General features: G+C 41.1%; 1 protein-coding gene across 1 annotated transcript in view; it reads left to right on the top strand.

Moving 5' to 3' along the window:
• The window catches only part of Col28a1 (collagen type XXVIII alpha 1 chain), a 178117-nt gene extending 162263 nt beyond the window's left edge, over positions 1-15854 (top strand). The window contains exons 34-35 of the mRNA XM_052721312.1: positions 12599-12788; positions 14221-15854. Of these exons, the coding sequence (XP_052577272.1) occupies positions 12599-12788; positions 14221-14393 (363 nt within the window). The 3' untranslated portion in view covers positions 14394-15854. The remainder of the gene's footprint in view (positions 1-12598; positions 12789-14220) is intronic.
• The last annotated feature ends 669 nt before the right edge of the window (positions 15855-16523 follow it).

Raw genomic sequence — 16523 nt, 5'->3', positions numbered from 1 at the left:
TGACTGACAGCCAAGCTAGTGTGGGATGAGCCCCAGGGGCAGCTTTGTCACTGGATAGAGGGGGTTGGTGGAGGAGCAGGCTGGAGAGCTGCCCTCTTCCTGCTAGTCTCCAGTCTACGAGAATCTTCTGCACCAGTGTACACTGCAGATCATTACAGGGCTGACTTCTGTGCCCTAGTGTCACTAGCTGGATGCCCCTGTCTCCAGTTCTCTCTCGGCACCCATCATCCCATCTCAAGGTCACCCAAACAAGCCATTTCTGAGTTGGGCTCCATTGGGATTTTTTTTTTTAAGATGGGGGCTTATTTATAGTCTGAGCTGACCTGAAGCTCACTATGCACCTAGGCTGGCCTCAAATCCATGGCAATCCTCCTGCCTCAGCCTCCTGTGTGCTGGGATTACAGACTTGAGCTAACATGCCTACTTTCTACTGGAACATTCTCAAAGAACTGCTACCCTGGTCAGGTTCAGACTTGATGCTGAAATTGAATATATTGCTTCATTCCAGAATCTGAGCCTGGCCTCTGGCCTCAGCTCTGATGTGATGCTATTTAACTTAAGTTCTTCAGTGTTTCCTTCTACTTGGTCCGAGTTGGGACTTGGCTTCTACATCCCCACCAGACATTCTCCCTAGGCTCAGCAAGTAGGTTTCAGATTAACCTATTGTAAAAATAAAGCAGTCTTTTCTGAATTTACTCTGCTCTTTTGCTAATATCCTATTTATTTCTATCTTCTCATAATAAAATTACCCCTTTTAGGCTAGTGTCTTCTGTCCCATCTTTCTCTTGCTTCCTGGCTCTTTATTTTCTCTGCATGTCTGTGTGTCTTCTGCTCCTTCACTCCCTCTCTTTCTCCCATTTCTTCCTCACCTTACTCTCCTCTCACTCTCTCATACCTCATTCTTCTTCTATCTTTCTGTAGTTCCTTTACTGTCGTCTGAAGCCAGGGTATAGCCTCCAATGTGCCTCTGCTGTAGCTGGAGTTTTCTCTAGCCCTGCCTGGCCCATGGTCAGGACAAATCTCTCTCACCCACCAGTCCCGCAGCCGCTTAGACCCAACCGAGTAAACACACAGAGACTTATATTGCTTACAAACTGTATGGCCGTGGCAGGCTTCTTGTTATCTAGTTCTTCTATCTTAAATTAACCCATTTCTGTTATTCTATATGTCGCCACATGTTCCGTGGCTTTACCTGCTGCCTTTACATGCTGCTCCCTGGACGGCAGGCTGGCGTCTCTTTCCACTCCGCCTTCCTGTTCTCCCAATTCTCCTCTTTGCTAGTCCTGCCTGTACTTCCTGCCTGGCTACTGGCCAATCAGTGTTTTATTTATCAATCAATCATCCACAACACTCTGCAGAAGGCCACCAAGGACCAGCTGATTGCCAAATCTTTACTTGACCTCTTGTTTGTGTGTAACACGACAGCCACTGTCTGAAGTGAATTTCCAACCTTCTGCTAATACTTTTTCAGTTACCTCAGGGGTTCCTCTCTCTTTCTCTGTCTGCCTCTTACATATAGACACTCCCTCAGCTCTTTCTCCCACTTTCTTTCTCTTCTGAGTTTTATTTTAAACTTTCTTTTTTGTCTTCTACAGTCTCATTGTGAGTTGTTAAACTGCCACACCTAAGTCTCCAATTCAGACCTTCATCTTGGACCCCACAGTCACCCTCTGATGACCTCTGTGTACCTTATTATGACTGTTCCACAGATGGTTAGCCCCCCAATCACTGGGTTCTCTTTTATGTTTCCCTTCTGTGGTACAACCCCAGCCAGTCATCTCTCAGGAAACCTTTGATGTGTTCAGAGTATAACTCCCCACACTCTGTCTTCTCTAGAATGTTCTTGACATTCCTCTGTCCATTCTACCAACTTCTCTTCTCACTATGTCATTATGTCAAGAATCAAGAACTCTTCATTTGCTTATGTTAATAATTTCACCACGTGGGCTGGGCAGTGGCAGTGCATGCCTTTAATCCCAGCACTCGGGAATCAGAAACAAGCGGATCTCTGTGAGTTTGAGTCCAGCCTGGTCTACAGAGTGAGGTCCAGGACAGGCACCAAAACTACACAGAGAAACCCTGTCTTGGAAAATCCAGTAATAATAATAATAATAATAATAATAATAATAATAATAATAATATCACCACATGGTCATAATTTATATCTCAACTCTTTCCTAAATGCTCTCTAGCTTATTAATTACCTATTGACAATGTCATTTTTTTCTTCTTAAAAAAATACAAGTTATGCCAGGTGGTGGTGGCACACACTTTTAATCCCAGCACTCGGGAGGCAGAGGTGGGCAGATCTCTGTGAGTTCAAGGCCAGCCTGGGCTACAGAGTAAGTTCCAGGCTAGGCTCCAAAGCAACACAGAGACACTCTGTCTTGAAAAACCAAAAAAAAAAAAAAAAAAGAAAGAAAGAAAAAGAAAAAGATACAAGTTATTTCACTTGCATATATATTTCACTATGGCTGAATTTTCTTAGAAACCTGTTAATAATAGAACAGCTGATGTTAGCTTGGTGCTAAGGCCCAGTGACAGAGTAGGAGAAACAGCATAGATGTTTGACAGTGTCTGTATCTTCTTTGAATGTTCTATAGAAGTAAAATTTTATAGGCTTCTTAATCATATTATAGTGACTGTGACAAAGTACCCTATCCCAAGGCCATAATCAAGGGCACTGAAAATGTCAAGAGACATCAGACCAAGCTTATTGCTGTTTAGTTTCTCTGATGCCAGCAAAGTTAAGTTGACTTCCTGAAATCAAAGCTAATTATCCTTAAATGGTCATGACTAAATCACATCTACAGATGTGCTTATATTGGCCAAATCCCAATTTACTTGTTTATAAAATAAAATTAATGCTCTCATTGTGGCGAGAAAGTCCAAATCTCAGCAAAACCTATGGAACAGCTAATTATTAGACTGGGAAGTTGCTGGGGAAGCACTGACTGTTGCTGATGACTTATTACCCCTTGAGTGTGAGGTGTTCTGTCCTACAGAATAGAAAACAAGGCAACTAGATACTGAGAACCGACCTAGAAGAAATACTGCAGATGCAGTCAGAACACTTGGTGTGTGCTCTCAGTGCTGAAGATATATACTTTATTTCTTTAGCTCCAAATTCTATGTTTTTTTTTTTCCATTTTATTATTTCTAATATGGAGATGTATCTATTTCATGTATGTCTTATTTGAAAAAAAGACTTCTAAGTTTCCTTGTGTTACTTCCTGATGAATGACAATCAAAATGTGGGAGACTTTATGCTGAGTACAGTCTAGCATTCTATGTCTGTGAAAGCCCCAGTCATTCCAGGGAAGGGCAGCTCAAGGCAGTCTAGAAACCTTAGAATGCAAATCACTTTCACTATGTAAGTGCTGATGGACCTCCAAGAAGAGTTACCACCTGGGATAGTTCTAGAAGGAATCCAATAAAGCCAGACAGACACCTTTGAACGTGTTGGCTGTATTGCCAAGACCTACCATGCTGGGAAATGCTAAGTCTGAACAAAGCAGTCACTGTACTTGTTTTTTTTTTAAAAAAAAAACAACAAAAAACAAAACAAACAACAACAACCCCCCCCCAAAAAAAAACCAAAAAACCCACTTACAATTATTTATTTTATTATTTCATTATTTTATGTGTATGAGTGTTTTGCCCACATGTGAGTGCCTGGAACCCTTGGAGGTCAGAAGAGGATCCTGGATCTCCATGTGACTGGAGTTGTAAATGGCTGTGAGCTGCCCTGTGGGTGCTGGGAATTGAACCCAGGTCCTCTGCAAGAACAAGTGCTTTTAACCACTGAGCCGAGTCTCCAGCTCTACCCTTGCTTTTGAACAGTGTAATAGAGCAGAAATGGACAGAGGGGTGGGCAGGCTTGCGATTTCAGGTTTAAGCTTCCTACTTCACTTTCAGACAGTGGCTGTCCTGTTATACACAAATGAGAAATCAAGTTACAGTCCCAGTCTGTATTTTTTGTTGGTAAAAATATATTCACACAGGAAAAAAAATTAGAGTAGGGAAACTATATCAACAGTAATTATCTGTGAGTAGAATTGCTTCTGATTTCTATTTCATTCTTTTTGCTTGTCCATTATTTTCTAAAATTCCTTTCAGCAAACATGTTTGCTTTTGTAAGAAGGAAGAAAAATTTTAAATTGCCAACCACAACAATTACACATTTGTTTAATAGTCTCCAACTTGACTGAGCCAGAAGATTGATGGAATTATTTTCATTTATAGAAGAAAGTTAATTGTGTTTATTCTGAAACATGGTATAATGTTACAGTTGTGGAAATTCCCAAATGATCGTGTGATTTAGGAAGCAAATAGGCATTTCTACATAGAGAAAAAGAGGAACTTCTCAGGCTCCAGGACTCAAGCTCTGTAAAGATTCAAAAGCAGAAGGAATGCCTTTAAGGCAGTTATTCTTAACCTGTGGGTCACGACCCCTTTAGGGGTCAAATATCAGATATCATGTGTATCAGATATTTACATTACAATTAATAACAGTGCAAAATCACAGTTATGAGGTATCAATGAAAATAATTTTATGTTTGGGATCACCACAATATGAGGAACTTTATTAAAAGATCACAGCATTAGGAAGTTTGAGAACCACTGCTTTAAAGAATCCGTGCTGCCCAGAGCACGGAACACTCCCCTCAGAGACCCTCTATTTCCCATTGTAGACTACTGCCAGTGGCTTTTCTTTTGGTACAATGTCATTTAAAGTGGCGATGGGAGGGGAAGGAACAGTGTTTCTTTGTGGGTCAGAGCCTTTCTCCCTTCCTGTTGGAGAACAGGGGACTGAACCCTTTCCCTCCAGCCTGAAAATGTTCTATTCGAAGATACTAAGAGACACACACACATAAGTAATCGGATTAAAGTGGGCTCACTGGATAGGATATGTGAGTATGTGTGCGTGTGTTTGCATGCATGTGCGTAGAGAATCGAATGCTGTAAAACAGTAGATAACAGAGGACATCTACTAATGACAGCTAGCTCCTCTCACTTTCTGCTGGGATCCCTGGTTTAAAAAGCATCAGAAAAACTACTTTATTTAGTCCATAGTTTTGCTTACTGAAATCAACAAGGAGGAGATTGAGGAGCCTTGTAAGAATAACCACACTGGGCTAGGACTGAGGTTGGGTGACTGGTTTCACTCCATGTAGCTAAGATCCAAGAAAGAAAAGAAAAAAAAACCACTTATAATTATTCCTATAAGTGACTTGCCTAGCTCTTGATAACCGTCAAGAAAACGACTTTTGACTTTTTCTTAAGCAAAGTATTTTCCCTATTTCATTATATATCACAAATTGAGATGAAACTTGAAAGTTTGGGTGTAAAAAATTTGCTTTTGGGACCTGCCCAACTTGGCCCCAGGTTCTGGCCACCGGGCAGGTTCCCTGCTAGCCCCACCGGGAAGGATCCCCTTCTCCAAGACCCCCTGGCAGACCCTGCAGTCTCCAAGCCCTGCCCCCACTCCCATCCCCCTGAGCCCCAAGCCTCTTCCTGAGACTTAGAGGCTGGCCCCCAGCTCCCATCTTGCTCCGGACTTCCCTTTTGGAAAACTGGTGAGTGCCCTTCCTTGCCCCGGACCCCATCCCTGGGCACCAGCCACTCCAGGGAAGACCTGCCCAACTTGACCCCAGGTTCTGGCCACCAGGCAGGTTCCCTGCTAGCCCCACCGGGAAGGATCCCCTTCTCCAAGACCCCTGGCAGGCCCTGCAGTCTCCACGCCCTGCCCCCACGCCAATCCGCCTGAGCCCCAAGCCTCTTCCTGAGACTTAGAGGCCGGCCCCCAGCTCCCATCTTGCTCCGGACTTCCCTTTTGGAAAACTGCTCCCATCTTGCTCCGGACTTCCCTTTTGGAACACTGGTCTGGCTGAACCAAGTGTGCAGATAAGGCCAGTAACAAAGCACAAGGAGATGGGCAGACGTCAAGGCAGAAACATATACAACAAAATGAATAGCAATACAGCATCACCAGGCCCTAGCCCTCCTCCAACACCTAGACCTGAACATCAGAAATTGGAAGAAGCAGAAGAAAACAGCCTTATGAATGACATCATGAAGAAGCTAGAGGCTTGTGTAGAGGAAAAGACAAAAAAATGTGAAGAACGCTGTAAACAACTAGAGGAAAGGGCAAACAAATTAGAAGAAATCAATAAAGTCCTGGAAGAAAACAATAAAATACTGAGAGAAAATCAAGAAAAATCAATGAAACAAATGAAGGAAACAGTCCAAGACCTGAAAAGGGAAATAGAAAAAATGAAGAAGACACAAACAGAGGGAATGCTGGAAATAGAAAATCTGAGAAAACGATTGGGAACTTCAGATGCAAGTATAATCAACAGAATGCAAGAGATGGAAGAGAGGATCTCTAGCGTTGAAGATACAGTAGAAGAAATACATTCATCAGTCAAAGAAAACACTAAAGCCAACAAAGTCATGAACCAAAATGTCCAAGAAATTTGGGACACCATGAAAAGACCAAACCTAAGAATAATAGGGGTCGAAGAAGGAGAAGAATACCAACTCAAGGGCACAGAAAATATATTCAACAAGATCATAGAAGAAAACTTTCCCAACTTAAAGAAGGAAATGCCTATGAAGATACAAGAAGCTTATAGAACACCAAACAGACTAGACCCCCAAAAAAAGTCCCCTCGCCACATAATAGTTAAACAACTAAACGTACAGAATAAAGAAAGAATATTAAGAGCAGCAAAGGAAAAAGGCCAAGTGACATATAAAGGCAAACCCATCAGAATAACACCCGATTTCTCAATGGAGACTTTGAAAGCCAGAAGAACCTGGACAGATGTAATGCAGACACTAAGAGACCATGGATGTCAGCCTAGACTAATATACCCAGCAAAACTTTCAATCACCATAGATGGAGTGAACAAGACATTCCATGACAAAGCCAGATTTAAACAATACTTATCCACAAACCCAGCCCTACAGAAAGCACTAGAAGGAAAATTCCAACCTAAGGAAGTCAGATACACCCTCGAAAACACAGGCAACAGATAAAGCCACAGCAGTAAACCCCAACGTATAGAAGTACCCACACATCACCACCAAAAAATAACAGGAATGAACAATCACTGGTCATTAATTTCCCTCAATATCAATGGACTTAATTCACCTATAAAAAGACATAGGCTTACAGAATGGATACGAAAGCAGGACCCATCTTTCTGCTGCATACAAGAAACACATCTCAAATTCGAAGATAGACACTACCTAAAAATAAAAGGCTGGGAAAAGACTTTCCAATCAAACGGTCTTAAGAAACAAGCGGGTGTAGCCATCCTGATATCCAGCAAAATAGACTTCAAACTAAAATCAATCAAAAGAGATCAAGAAGGGCATTACATACTCATCACAGGAAAGATCCACCAAGATGAACTCTCAATTCTGAATATTTATGCCCCAAACACAAGGGCACCCACATATGTAAAAGAAACATTACTAAAGCTTAAATCACATATAAAACCCCACACATTAATAGTGGGAGACCTCAACACCCCACTTTCACCACTGGACAGATCTCCCAAATTGAAACTTAACAGAGAAATAAAGGACTTAACTGATGTCATGACTCAAATGGACTTAATTGATATCTACAGAACATTCCATCCTAACAAAAAAGAATATACCTTCTTCTCAGCACCCCATGGAACCTTCTCTAAAATTGACCACATACTTGGCCACAAAACAAATCTAAACAGATACAAAACAATTGGAATAACCTCCTGTGTTCTATCAGACCACCATGGTCTAAAGTTGGATTTCAACAACAACAAAAACTACAGAAAACCTGCAATCTCATGGAAACTGAATAATACCCAACTGAATCACCAATGGGTTAAGGAAGAAATAAAGAAAGAAATTAAAGACTTTCTAGAGATCAATGAAAATGAAGACACCACATATCCAAATTTATGGGACACTATGAAAGCAGTACTAAGAGGGAAATTCATAGCACTAAATGCCCACATAAATAAGTTGGAGAAATCTCACACTAGAGACTTAACAGCATACCTGAAAGCTCTAGAACAAGAAGAAGCACAGTCTCCCAGGAAAAATAGACGCCAGGAAATTATCAAAGTGAGAGCTGAAATCAATAAAATAGAAACAAAGAGAACAATACAAAAAATTAATGAAACAAAGAGTTGGTTCTTTGAGAAAATCAACAAGATAGACAAGCCCTTATCCAAACTAACCAAAAGACAGAGAGAGAGCATCCAAATCAACAAAATCAGAAATGAAAAGGGGGACATAACAACAGACATTGAGGAAATCCAGAGAATCATCAGGTCATACTTCAAAAACCTCTATTCGACAAAACTGGAAAACCTAAAAGAAATGGATAACTTTCTGGATAGGTACCACATACCTAAGTTAAATCAAGACCAGATAAACTATTTAAATAGTCCAATAACCCCTAACGAAATAGAAACAGTCATTAAAAGTCTCCCAACCAAAAAAAGCCCAGGACCAGATGGTTTCAGCGCAGAATTCTACCAGATCTTCAAAGAAGAGTTAATACCAATACTCTCTAAATTGTTCCACACAATAGAAACAGAAGGAACATTACCAAACTCCTTCTACGAGGCTACAATTACCCTAATTCCTAAACCAAACAAGGATACAACAAAGAAAGAGAACTACAGACCGATCTCCCTCATGAACATTGATGCAAAAATACTCAATAAAATACTGGCAAACAGACTCCAAGAACACATCAAAACAATTATCCACCATGATCAAGTAGGATTCATTCCAGGGATGCAAGGGTGGTTCAACATACGAAAGTCCGTCAATATAATACACCATATAAACAAACTCAAAGAAAAAAACCATATGATCATCTCACTGGATGCAGAAAAGGCATTTGACAAAATCCAACACCCCTTCATGATAAAGGTATTAGAGCGATCAGGAATACAGGGAACATACCTAAACATAATAAAGGCAATTTACAGCAAGCCAACAGCCAACATCAAATTAAATGGAGAGAAACTCAAAGCAATTCCACTAAAATCAGGAACGAGGCAAGGCTGTCCACTCTCCCCATACTTATTCAATATAGTACTTGAAGTTCTAGCCAGAGCAATAAGACAACATAAGGAGATTAATGGGATACAAATTGGAAAGGAAGAAGTCAAGCTTTCCCTATTTGCAGATGACATGATAGTATACTTGAGCGACCCCAAAGATTCCACCAAGGAACTGATACAGCTTATAAACACCTTCAGCAACATAGCAGGATACAAGATCAACTCAAAAAAATCAGTAGCCCTCCTATATACAATGGACAAAGAAGTGGAGAAGGAAATCAGAGATACATCACCCTTTACTATAGCCACAAATGACATAAAATACCTTGGGGTAACACTAACCAAGCAAGTGAAGGACCTATATGACAAGAACTTTAAGTCCCTGAAAAAAGAAATTGAAGAAGATGTCAGAAAATGGAAAGATCTCCCATGCTCATGGATAGGCAGGACTAACATAGTAAAAATGGCAATCTTACCAAAAGCAATCTACAGATTCAATGCAATCCCCATCAAAATACCAACACAATTCTTCACAGACCTGGAAAGAATAATACTCAAATTCATATGGAAAAACAAAAAACCCAGGATAGCCAAAGGAATCCTGTACAATAACACAACTTCTGGAGGCATCACGATCCCTGACTTCAAGCTCTACTATAGAGCTACAGTAATAAAAACAGCTTGGTACTGGCATAGAAACCGACATGTGGACCAATGGAATCGAATTGAAGACCCTGACATTAATCCGCACACCTATGAACATATAATTTTTGACAAAGAAGCCAAAAGTGCACAATGGAAAAAAGAAAGCATCTTCAACAAATGGTGCTGGCAAAACTGGATATCAACATGTAGAAGGCTGCAAATAGATCCATATCTATCACTGTGCACAAAACTTAAGTCCAAGTGGATCAAGGACCTCAACATAAATCCAGCTACTCTGAACCTGCTAGAAGAGAAAGTAGGAAGTAGTCTTGAACGCATTGGCATTGGAGACTACTTCCTAAATAGAACACCAGTAGCACAGACTCTGAGAGAAACAATCAATCAATGGGACCTTTTGAAACTGAGAAGCTTTTGTAGAGCAAAGGATACGGTCAACAAGGCAAAGCGACAGCCTACAGAATGGGAAAAGATCTTCACCAACCCCACATCTGACAGAGGACTGATATCCAGAATATATAAGGAACTCAAGAAATTAGACATCAAAATGCCCAACAGTCCAATTAAGAAATGGGCTATAGAACTAAACAGAGAATTCTCAACAGAGGAAACTCAAATGGCCGAAAGACATTTAAGGAATTGCTCATCATCCCTAATCATCAGGGAAATGCAAATCAAAACAACTCTGAGATACCACCTTACACCTGTCAGAATGGCTAAGATCAAAAACACTGAAGACACCTTATGCTGGAGAGGATGTGGAGCTAGGGGAACTCTCCTCCACTGCTGGTGGGAATGCAAGCTTGTACAACCACTTTGGAAATCAATATGGCGCTTTCTTAGAAAATTGGGAATCAATCTCCCCCAAGATCCAGCTATACCACTCTTGGGCATATACCCAAGAAATGCTCAACCACACCATAAGAGCACTTGTTCAGCTATGTTCATATCAGCATTGTTTGTAATAGCCAGAACATGGAAACAACCCAGATGCCCTTCAACTGAAGAATGGATAAACAAAATGTGGTACATATACACAATGGAATACTACTCAGCAGAAAAAAACAATGGCATCATGAGGTTTGCAGACAAATGGATGGATCTAGAAAAAATCATCCTGAGTGAGGTAACCCAGACTCAGAAAGACAAACATGGTATGTACTCACTCATAGCAGGATACTAGACATGAAACAAGGATGAATTGTCTGCTACTCACATCACCAGGGAGGCTACCCGGAAAACAGGACCCCAAGAAAGACACAGGGATCGCCCAATGACAGAGAAATGGAATGAGATCTACATGAACAGCCTGGACATGAGTGGGGGTAATGAAAGGCGAGGGTCGAGGGAAAGAGAGCTTGGGGGAGCGGGAGATCCCAGCTGGATCAACAACAGAGAGGGAGAACAAGGAATAGGAGACCATGGTAAATGAAGACCACATGAGAACAGGAAGAAGCAAAGTGCTAGAGAGGCCCACAGAAATCCACAAAGATACCCACACAACAGACTGCCGGCAATGGTCGAGAGACAGCCCGAACTGACCTACTCTGGTGATGGGATGGCCAAACACCCTAATTGTTGTGCTAGAAACCTCATCCAACTACTGAGGGATCTGGATGCAGAGATCCATGACTAGGCCCTGGGTGGATCTCTGGGAGTCCAATCAACGAGAATGAGGAGGGTTTATATGAGCGAGAATTGTTGAGACCAAGGTTGGATAAAGCACAGGGACAAATAGCCAAATGAATGGAAACACATGAACTATGAACCAATGGCTGAGGGGTCCACACTGGATCAGGCCCTCCGAATGGGTGAGACAGTTGATTGGCTTGATCTGTTTGGGAGGCATCCAGGCAGTGGGACCAGATCTTGTGCTCATTGCATGAGTTGGCTGTTTGAAACCTGGGGCCTATGCAGGATTGTTTGGCTTGGCCTGGGAGGAGGGGACTAGACCTACCTGGACTGAGTCTACCAGGTTGACCTCAGTCTGTGGGGAAGGCTTTGCCCTGGAGGAGATGGGAATGGGGGGGGGGGGGGGTGTTGGGGGGAAGGTGAGGGGGACGGGAGGGGGGAGAACAAGGGAATCCGTGACCGATATGTAGAACTGAATTGTATTGCAAAATAAATTAAAATAAATTTAAAAAAAAAAATTTGCTTTTGTAGTTATGACCTTGGGTGCCTTGGAGATGAAGTGTTTCTCAGAATCCTTAGAAGCTAAGCTTCCTACAGCAGTGGGCACCAGCTGGGCTCTGGGTGATAGATAGCAGGAGAAGGCACAGGGTTTTCAGCTGGCACTGAGCAATCATCAAATGGGACACAAGGGGGCTTTCGTTTAAATTGTGTTGTCCTCTCTTGTCTCAAGTCTTTGGCTCAAGATTCATTGAGTTCTGGGTAGATATTTTGGAATATCTCAGTAAGAGTTCTAGTGTTAGGAAATGGAGTAAAAAAGACCAGAAAATGTTAAATTAGTGTTGAATTTTTTATTCATAGCAATAACCAAAAGAAGAGTGAAGACCATCCCTTTTCAGTTTTATGTATTTCATGCCCTGCATGCAATTCTCCATGGAAGTTCTCAGCAGAAGAGCATCTGAGCCCAGATGCAGACAATGAGTGTGTACACACTAGAACCCACACTAAGTAGCAGGAAAGCCGATTCTTCTCTAGTCAGGGCTGGGGCATGATTTTGTGAGCTTTATTTGAAATAGTATTGGACAAAAAAAAAATCTTTTTTTTCCAAGAAATTGGTTAGACTTGTTGAGTTGACATTATCAGAAACAAAAAATTATAATGTTTTTTTCCTTCTTTTGTGTGTGTGTGTGTGTGTGTGTGTGTGTGTGTGTGTGTGTGTGTGTGTGTAGGCTAATGTCTCTAGAGGCCAGAATGAAGAGATTGAACCTACCGTGTTGACTGAGGCTGGTCACTTGGCTGTCCTTACCCCACCTGAGGCCACCAACACACCTGAACCATTGCTCAGCAGCCCCGAGGGAACAGAAACCAGAACTCAAAATCCCAATTTGATTTTACAGTCAGAAAAATCACTGCACAAAGGTAAGAGACCTCTGTCACACAGCTGCTGTATCCCCAGTGTGAGGGAGGCACACCAGCGTGGTCTCTAGAATTTCCTCTGAGGAAGTGCTATAACTTAATCAGGGAGACAAAGCTGGTTTTGGCTGAGTCCTAGGGAACCTGAGAGGCAGCTCTCCAGGGAGTAAAGGTCATTATGGAAATGCTACAGTACAGGTTTTAACCTGAATATTTCAGAGGTGATTGTTTTCCTGTTTGCCACAGCCTCATTGGCTCTGTGTTCTTCTCAAATGCAGATATTAGGGGTTTTGACCCTTTTGATTGTATAACTCAGATTCTGATCCAGCAACATGTTTTCCAAGTTAATATATGTACGGAGATATGCATCTCCATTTTGCAATGTATAAAAAAAAAAAAAAAAAGCAACAATACCCAAGTCCAGCAGAAGCTTAGAAGAACTTGAAAACAGGTTGCATGATATAAGTTCTTTAGTTCTTGAGGTAGGGGTCGTGTAAATCTCTTCTTTTATATTAGGCTTAAGGAGTCTTCATAGCAGAAGTAGATTTAGAGATCAGTTTTGGCAAATATATCAAGACACGCTCCAAACGTGAGGAAATGATTAATGGAGTCGAAGGGAAGACTGACTTTGCAATAGAGACGAAGCTTATGATGCACGAACCATCTCTAAGAAAGTCTTGGGCAGCTGGTTTCTGTTTGTCTGACTTTTCTTACCTTGGGTAAGATTATTTTCAGGTCGAAAATAAGAATCAAGGCACTCTTCATTGTTGGTCAACGAAAAGGGATTTAATAAGTCAGAGGCTCTGATTAAATTAGCAGCATATGACCTTATTGTTTTGACTTTGCTATAGGGGTGCACTCCTGAAGTTCACAGTAACTGACATTACAGGGTCATACCCTGTCTTCTTGGGGCCTGTAACAGTTGTCCTTTAAACATAGAACTGCAGTATCAAAAATGCCCTTGGGTGCTTATGTTTTATTTAAATTAAATACAGAAGACCTGTGCTGGGCACAGTAGCACATCCTTGTAATACCAGTCCTCAGGAGGTGGAGGGTGGAACATTACAAGTTCGAAGCCAGCCTGGGATACCTGGTGATTATTCTTAAAAAAATAATCCTATCTTCTACTGTCAGCAAATTCCCCAGAGGTATTAGTAAATGGATTCTCACTTATGCCTGCTTTGAAATGTGCAACTTAATGGGGTTTCATAAAGATGAAAGACTTAATTTTGAAGGAATGGATCACCATGGTAGAGTTTCAGGTATTGAGTGTAATATAGAACCCTCCTTTCAATAACTTAGAACCATGTTTTCTCAAATTGGTTTATTCCTATGCATAAAAAATTATGTTTTTCACTTCATAAAGCTTTTGTTTTTTTCCCTGATGTCTTCAGAGAAAGAAAAACTCCTAGTAACCTCCACCCCCTTTTCTCCCTAGATCCAAGATGTGAGGAAGCCCTGAAACCTGGAAACTGTGGTGACTATGTAGTTCGATGGTATTATGACAAACAGGTCAACTCTTGTGCTCGCTTTTGGTTCAGTGGCTGCAACGGCTCAGGAAACAGGTTCCACAGTGAAAAGGAATGCCGAGAAACCTGCGTTAAACCATGAATTAACCTGCTTCCATTGGAGGTTCAGAAAGAGCCTAACACAAACAGTGCACCACATTAGAGCATCCACTAAGTACTGATAGTTCATAAACATATGGAATCCTCACAACCACCACCTGCATCGTATTATATAGGACATAGTATTACTAACTGCCTACCCTGGTGAGAAAGCGAAGACTCTCATGATTTCAGTGGCTTATCAGCTGTCACCCAACGGCAGGGTGGAAGTGCTAGGGATTTGGACTCAGCTGGGTGACTTTAGAACACAGGATTTATCTGCTTCACAGCCTGCAGTGTGGCCCTGATTCCCGATCATTCTATTACACATATGATGTCAGATCAAACCCCACCCTGCCTGTGCCCCCCACTCTCAAGGGTCAGGCAGTGGAGAGTGGTCCGTGATGGGAAGGACTTTGGTTTGAAAGTTGGAAGTGGTAAGAATGTTTGCCTGTGAGCGCTGGGAGAGTGGCAGAGGATGGTGAGGGCAGTGAAGAAATTAGCCCAAAGTGATAGCAGAGAGAAATAAGTCTGAAATAAATTCACTGATTATATGACAAATGGACACTTCTCATCCCTCCTTGGTATCAAAGCCCTCTGTATGCTTAAACTATGTATTAAAATGAAGCAGGTTTTACACTTTTCCTTTAAAAATACATGAATGAGACTTGATTTTATGGTGAGGGAATGAGAATTCGGTCCACCGTTTTGTAATAATTTTGTCAAATATTCCGTGTGGGAAGGCTGCGAGTTCTGAGACAGTGTTTTAACACATCATCTACAACATGCTTTCTCCTCCTCAGCCTGTCACTCTCCTTCAAGCTGGATACCAAAAAGCTCCAAACTAAGGAAATGGAAGGATAGCCATCCTGACCAAAATAACATTGCAGGGGGTTCTGTGGTATAATTAAAATTGCATCATGTAATATTTTTATTAAAAGAGAACACATACAGCATGTGTGTCAGTTTTAAAAGAGGATGAGTCAGGCAGTAACTGTATCACCTGCAGACTAGACCAAAGCATGACTCTGTGGAAGGCCCTGTGCCCTTCACGCTCTGCCTTTCTATGCCAGGGATCTCCTACTCCAAACTTGTTTCACTGTTGACTTTTCTCTGTAATTTTACATGTAAAACTACTCTTATCTCTATGGATGCCTAAATAACATACAGTTAGTCTTGCATAGCTTATAGATGTTTAAAAATGATGCTCTATTCTAGCCTTCTACAACTTAATATTTTAATTTAGCTGTATAATCAAGCCATATTTTACCTATATAAATATATTCCCAAATAATTTATTACTTAGATGTTGGAGTCTTAGACAACTTTTACTGAAATATGTACTTCTCTGTGATTTGCTAGATGACAGTTATTCATATGCATACATTTGTATGAATGCCATACTTGTGTAATATTTGTGGGAATATATAATAATATATCTAATCACCGCTTTGGCTGTGATCAATTGAGCTGTTTCCATTTTATTTTTTCACTATTCCACCAGCATTACTGAGGATGTTTTCATATTTGTGACCCTGGAAACACAAATTCCAGTTTCTCAAGGGTAGATACCTTAACTGGAATTTCTGAGATGCATATATATATATATTAAATTTAAAACTAGTATACATCATGCCGATTTCCTCCCCAAAGTGAACCCGTTTATTGTAAGTTCCCACCACTTGTGTCCCAGGTGTGTTGTTTGCATGTCAAATACACTGTTGTTTGATACTTCGTGTTAGCAGATTTCTTCCTTTTGCTCAGATAACTGTAACGTAGTATCTTGTTTAATGTGGTGTTCTCTGGAACACCCTAGCCAGCTTCATTACCATCTGTGTTCCTGCTCTGTGAGATACCTGTTTATAAGACTTTTTATTGGATTGTACTGTTTTCTTTATTGAGTTCTTGGAGTCCTTATATATTTTGAGTTCTATTTTGCTTGGTGTTTATATTGCTATCATGTTTATAGCCCACCCTCCTTTCTCCCTGTCTTCCTCCCCCTCTTCCTCCTCTCTTTCATTTTTTTGGTGTTGTTTTCTGTTTTAATTTCTTTTTTTCTTTTCCTTTTTTCCATTTTTAGACAGGGTTTCTCTGTATAGCCCTGGCTGTCCTGGAACTAGTACTTGTAGACCAG

This window comes from Peromyscus californicus, unplaced genomic scaffold, assembly GCF_007827085.1.
Source record: "Peromyscus californicus insignis strain IS unplaced genomic scaffold, ASM782708v3 Scaffold_6__1_contigs__length_162567912, whole genome shotgun sequence".
Lineage (NCBI taxonomy): Eukaryota > Metazoa > Chordata > Mammalia > Rodentia > Cricetidae > Peromyscus > Peromyscus californicus.
Note: the sequence above shows the minus strand (reverse complement) of the source record. Positions and strands in the feature narration are given on the sequence as shown.